The 6,593-nt window shown below is 41.3% G+C and overlaps 1 protein-coding gene across 1 annotated transcript; it reads left to right on the top strand.

Annotated features, from left to right (window-relative positions):
* The first annotated feature begins 5,416 nt into the window (after positions 1 to 5,416).
* LOC147958092 (zinc finger BED domain-containing protein RICESLEEPER 3-like) lies at positions 5,417 to 6,190 on the top strand. The gene is made up of 2 exons (XM_087531950.1): positions 5,417 to 5,979; positions 6,070 to 6,190. The coding sequence occupies exons 1-2, from the start codon at positions 5,417 to 5,419 to the stop codon at positions 6,188 to 6,190; spliced, it is 684 nt and encodes a 227-aa protein (XP_087388076.1).
* Positions 6,191 to 6,593: the final 403 nt, after the last annotated feature.

Genomic DNA, 6,593 nt, shown 5'->3' with positions numbered 1-6,593 from the left:
CTGTTCTTGAGCTTGCATGTCAAATTTATGTGGTCAAAAGTAGTTTTAATGCATGATATAGCCTCTAGACACTTGTAGGAGTAGTTGCTATCAATTTTGTTGAGTTTGGTTCACTTTTATTTTGAGTCACTAAAAATTTTAGAAAATTTTCAGAGGAAGAAATATGTTCAGGAAAATGTACCAAGGTGGTTCCTCAAGGAAGCAAGGACCCAGGCCCGCGATACGTGAGCCGGCCAATGAACTACCAAGAGATGCCCAAGTGCGGCCTTGTGAATTGTCGTCCGAAGATTTTCTAGTTCAAGCGGGAATCAAGGAGGAATTTGACGCATATGTGCGTAACGCTGATCTTGAGAGCTTCGAGGAAGATAAGTGCCTCCAATATTATTACCTAACTGATTCCTTTGTAAGAAGATTTAAATTTACATCATCACGCAGTTCTCAAACTGTCCTGTTTGACCTTTATGATAAATCTTATACCATGGACTTAGAAGATATTAATACTGCCTGTAGACTCCCGCAGTGGGGTAATGTTAGTGAACCTCGCAAATCTGAGTATAAAGACTTTCTTGCTAGTATAACTATGGGGGAATCTAGGGAAATCACGCAAGCTACCATAGGGAGCATTCATTTTCCTGCTATACATTATTTTGCTCTCTTTATAGGTAGATGCATAAATGGTAAGGATGAGGCATGTCACATGTGTGTCCCAGATCTTAATCTTCTCAAGAGTGTTGTATTGGGAGATAGACAATATAACTTGGGGGCCATTGTTGCACGTAGGTTGCATAATAACAGTATTAATGGGGATTTGTTCGCTGGAATTTACACAACCCGTTTAGCTAATTTTCTTGAGGTACCCATACATGGATATGATATTGAGTTGCCTCCTGCTTATTTAGATTATAATGCTATGGTTCGTCATCAGTTTGTTGAGAGGAACGATCAGTCCCTCCAGTACCGACTAATCTTTGACAGACGACGCACCTATCACGTCGCTCTCCCTGCTCCTACTTTCTTTGACTTTCAGGCAAAAAGGAGATATGTTATAACCAAGGAGGAGGCGGACGAGTACGAGAGGAGGACGGAGGCAGCCCACCTCCAAGCTGCAGCTCTTCAGGTAGTAGCTGATGCATCTCAGTACGACCCCAGCTTTAACTTCGGATATCCACTAGGCCATCCATGGGCATAGACCAACTTAGGCCAAAAGCCTAAGCTTGGGGGAGTATGTATTTCTCACCGACATTACATTCATGTTCACATATTCATGCCAGTTGTCGGTGCTCATACTTTTTCATTGTATCATCCATGCTAGTTTATTTTCATTTTCTCGCTTTCTCCTTATGTGTTTGAAAAACCTTAAGAAAAACCAAAAAAAATTGTTGTAGCTTTTAGTTAGTTTATTTTCCATGCGTGTAGTAGTAATAATTAAAAAGAAAACCCAAAACGATTTCTCGTTCTTCTTTGGATTATTGGGAGCTTTCCCGTGTAAATAGTTTTGTTTCTTTTCTTTTCTTTGGGGGTCGAGAGGAGAAGACCATAATGAAAATGTTGAGTGGCTCTTATATGCATTATTGTTGATCTAACAAAGAGCCCATATTACCTTGTCTTCTCCTGAGCTGAATGCTTGCAGATTCCAGCTTAGTCCAATGCATGTGCACTATTCTTATTATTATCCATACTATTCGGTTGTGCAAGTGAAAGGCAATAATGACGATATATGATAAACTAATTGAGATGAAAAAGGCAGGTATGAACTCGACCTCTTGTGTTTTTGTAAATATGATTAGTTCATCGTTGCTGATTCAGCCTATTATGGATGAAACATGTTTGCAATGACAATTAGAGATTATAGTTGCTTATGCCATGCTTAATTAGCTAGGAGTTTATAATGGTTTACCTTGCGTGCCAACATGCTATTAAAATGGTTGTGATGTGGTATGATGGGATGGTATCCTCCTTTGAACGATTTGAGTGGCTTGACTTGGCACATGTTCACGCATGTAGCTGAAACAAAATCAACATAGCCTCTACGATATTTATGTTCATGGTGAATTATATCCTACTCATGCTTGCATTCGGTGTTGATTAATTTTAATGCATGTTCATAACTGTTGTCACTCTCTGGCTGGTCGCTTCCTAGTCTTTTTCTAGCCTTCACTTGTACTAAGCGGGAATACTGCTTGTGCATCCAACTCCATAAACCCCAAAAGTTATTCCATATGAGTCCACCATACCTTCCTATATGCGGTATCTACTTGCCGTTCCAAGTAAATTTGTATGTGCCAAACTCTAAACCTTCAAATAAACATTTTGTTTTGTATGCTCAAATAGCTCATGTATCAACTAGGGCTGTTTGTATCCTCCATGTTAGGCGGGTTATTCTCAAGAGGAGTGGACTCCGCTCCTCATTCACGAGAAAATGGCTGGTCACCGGGATGCCTGGTCCCATGCTCAAATCAAATCAAAATAATTGCAAACAAAACTCCCCCAGGATTGTCGTTAGTTGGAGGCACCCGTTGTTTCGGGCAAGCCATGGATTGATGCTTGTTGGTGGTGGGGGATTATAAACTTTACCATTCTACTTGGGAACCGCCTATAATGTGTGTAGCATGGAAGATATCGAGATCTCTCGGTTGTTATGTTGACAATGAAAGTATACCGCTCAAAATATTATTCATCTCTATTTCAAAATCGAGCTCTGGCACCTCTACAAATCCCTGCTTCCCTCTGCGAAGGGCCTATCTATTTACTTTTATGTTGAGTCATCATCCTCTTATTAAAAAGCACCAGTTAGAGAGCACTGCTATCATTTGCATGTATTACTGTTAGTTTACATTGAGTATGACTTGACTGGATCTCTTTTACCATGAATTAAAGGTGCTCTGCATTTGCATTGTGAATATGGTTAGTTCATAATCTTTGCTGAAAACTTGAATGCTGGCTTTACATATTTGCAACAACAAGAGCAAACCGAGTTTGTAAAAGTTTTTTCTTTATCACTTTAAGTTTATCAACTGAATTCCTTGAGGATAAGCAAAGGTTTAAGCTTGGGGGAGTTGATACGTCTCCGTCGTATCTACTTTTCCAAACACTTCTGCCCTTGTTTTGGACTCTAACTTGCATGATTTGAATGGAACTAACCCAGACTGACGTTGTTTTCAGCAGAATTGCCATGGTGTTATTTTTGTGTAGAAGTAAAAGTTCTCGGAATGACCTGAAAATCAACGGAGAATATTTTTGGAATATATAAAAAATACTGGCAAAAAGATCCACGTCAGGGGGCCCACACCCTGTCCACGAGGGTGGGGCGCACCTTCCCCCTGGGCGTGCCCCCTGCCTCGTGGTCCCCCTGACGCTCCACCGACATCCATCTTGACTCCATATATTCACTTTCGGGGATAAAAAAATTAGGGAGAAGGATTCATCGCGTTTTACGATACGGAGCCGCCGCCAAGCCCTAAACTCTCTCGGGAGGGCTGATCTGGAGTCCATTCGGGGCTCCGGAGAGGGGAATCCGCCGCCATCGTCAACATCAACCTTCCTCCATCACCAATTTCATGATGCTCACCGCCGTGCGTGAGTAATTCCATTGTAGGCTTGCTAGACGGTGATGGGTAGGATGAGATTTATCATGTAATCGAGTTAGTTTTGTTAGGGTTTGATCCCTAGTATCCACTATGTTCTGAGATTGATGTTGCTATGACTTTGCTATGCTTAATGCTTGTCACTAGGGCCCGAGTGCCATGATTTCAGATCTGAACCTATTATCTTTTCATGAATATATGTGAGTTCGTGATCCTATCTTGCAAGTCTATAGTCACCTATTATTTGTTATGATCTGTTAACCCCGAAGTGACAATAATCGGGATACTTACCGGTGATGACCGTAGTTTGAGGAGTTCATGTGTTCACTATGTGTTAATGCTTTGGTCTGGTACTCTATTAAAAGGAGGCCTTAATATCCCTTAGTTTCCAATAGGACCCCGCTGCCACGGGAGGGTAGGACAAAAGATGTCATGCAAGTTCTTTTCGATAAGCATGTATGACTATATTTGGAATACATGCCTACATTACATTGATGAACTGGAGCTAGTTCTGTGTCACCCTATGTTATAACTGTTGCATGATTGATCGCATACGACACAATTCTCCATCACTGATCCAATGCCTACGAGCTTTTCATATATTGTTCTTCGCTCACTTTTCTGTTGCTACTGTTATAATCACTATAAAACCAAAACCGTTACTTTTGCTATCGTTACCACTAATATCATATTACTTTGCTACTAAATACCTTGTTGCCTATATTAAGTTTCCAGGTGTGGTTGAATTCACAACTCAGCTGCTAATACTTGAGAATATTCTTTGGCTCCCCTTGTGTCGAATCAATAAATTTGGGTTGAATACTCTACCCTCGAAAACTGTTGCGATCCCCTATACTTGTGGGTTATTAAAGGCCAAACCAACCCCTAGCTGGGGTGGCCAGTATCGCTCGCTCCTTTCCCCCTCGCTCGAGCCCTCATCTCTCTCTCTCCCACATAATACCTAACCCTAAACCTACGACCCCAGCCACCGCCTGGCTCGATCCCATCTCGCAAGATCCGCCGACCATGATCTGCGTCGGCGAGCCTCCTCCCTCCACGTCTTCTCCACCGCCGCCGGTCTGATCTGGAGAAAGGGCGTCACCACCGGTGACGAACCCCATGGTGGCCTCTTCACATCCTAGGTCGGGTGAAAGGGCGCCGCCGCCGGTGCCGCCAGCGAAGTCTGCAGCCACTCGCCGCCTTCCTCTCTCTACTACAACTATGTGTGGCGGTGGTGGAAGGGCAGCAGGTCGTGGTCTTCGTGGAAGAGGAGGCAGAGGGCTTTCAAATCCGATTCCCGAGCCTCCATCCAACTTCAACGTCCGCAAGAAGTTAAAGACGAGGTGAGTAATCCCGATCTCTCATAATCTGAGATGGATGGTGCTAGGGTTTGTGATGGATGATGTTAATTTTCTATGAATTCATGGATTAGATTTGCTAGGGTTTGGTTTAGACTATAGTATATGGTCTTTTTTCATGAAAGTTTCAGAAGTGAAGCTATTACACTTATGCAGGAAAGAAACAAAATAGATTCGGAATCGTTGTACAAACAATATGCAGCGTGTTTTTTCTGGTCATGATATTGCAGGCTACGTGTACAAATTGTTACTGTTTTAGTAGACTTGCAAGAAATACATATAGTAGAGTCCAAATTGCTACTGGCACTATGTACACCAAAGCTAATAATTCTGTTTTTATTCTTTTTGATAGGTTAATTGATTCATTGACGACGCCGTCAACAGAAACTGCAATTGTACATTCAGTTACAAGTAGTGTGCCTGAATCTGAGGATGTGGACGAAGTAATTTGATGAATCCGTCGATTATGATGCAATGTTTGTTGGAGAACATGTTGAAATTATGGATGACGAGGAAGCTGTGGATGAAGGAGATAAAGAGGAAGATGAGGATGAGGATGAGGATGAGGATGAGGATGGAGAGGAAGACGGGAATGAGGATGAAGAGGAAGATGTGGCTGAGGAAGGACATGCAGTTGGTTCCAAGAGAAAGCTCAAATCAGTTGTTTGGGTTGATTTCAAGAAAGTGAGGGTCCGTGGGAGATGGAAGGCACAATGTCTTCATTGTAAGAAGAAACTTGGAGGGGAATCAAATAATGGGACAAAGCATCTTCATGTTCATTTGACGTCTTGTACTATGAAGAAGGTCCATAGAAATGGTAAAACATTGAGCCAATCTTCTTTGAGGTTCAGTTCTAGTAGCCAAGGAAAAGTTTCGGTGGAGAACTATACTTTTAACCAAGTTTTTGCTAGAAAGATGCTTGCTTCCATGATTGTGCTACATGAGTACCCCTTATCCATAGTTGATCATATGGGGTTTCGAAGATTTGTTAGTGCATTGCAACCCTTGTTTACTATGGTGACAAGAAACACTATTAGGTATGTCTTATGCAACTATGAATTGTTCTACTAATATGCTATGTTTTCTTTAATATCTTAAATGTCTAATTGTCACCTCTTTATTCATAGGAAGGATATTCTGGACGCTTACAAAGTTCAAAGGAAGAAGGCTATCGAGTACATGGCTGCAAATCGATCAAGAGTGGCTATCACTACTGATTTATGGACGGCTGACAATCAAAAGAAATGATACATGGCAATCACAGGCCATTTCATTGATGACTCTTGGAAGCTTAGGAGTGTTATCATGAGGTATATGATGCTATAGTACATTCTTTGGTGTTTTAATCGATATTTGCTGTTGTAGTTCATTGTTTGGTGTTGTCTTTATCAATATTTGCTGCTGTAGTACATTGTTTGGTGTTGTTTGTATTGATAGTTGCTGTTATAGTACATTGTTTGGTGTTGTTTTTATCAACATTTACTGCTGTAGTAAATCATTTGGTGTTGTTTTCATCAATATATGATGTTGTATAACATATATTCATTGCATTTGTAGGTTTATTTATGTGCCAGCTCCTCACACTGCTGAAGTTATAGCCGAAGAACTTCATGAATCATTGATATTTTGGAATCTCGATGAGAAGCTATCA

The sequence above is a fragment of the Triticum urartu genome, chromosome 7A (assembly GCF_056163025.1).
Source record: "Triticum urartu cultivar PI428250 chromosome 7A, HENAU_Tu73, whole genome shotgun sequence".
Classification (NCBI taxonomy): domain Eukaryota; kingdom Viridiplantae; phylum Streptophyta; class Magnoliopsida; order Poales; family Poaceae; genus Triticum; species Triticum urartu.
This window is presented reverse-complemented; position numbering and strand designations above follow the sequence as displayed.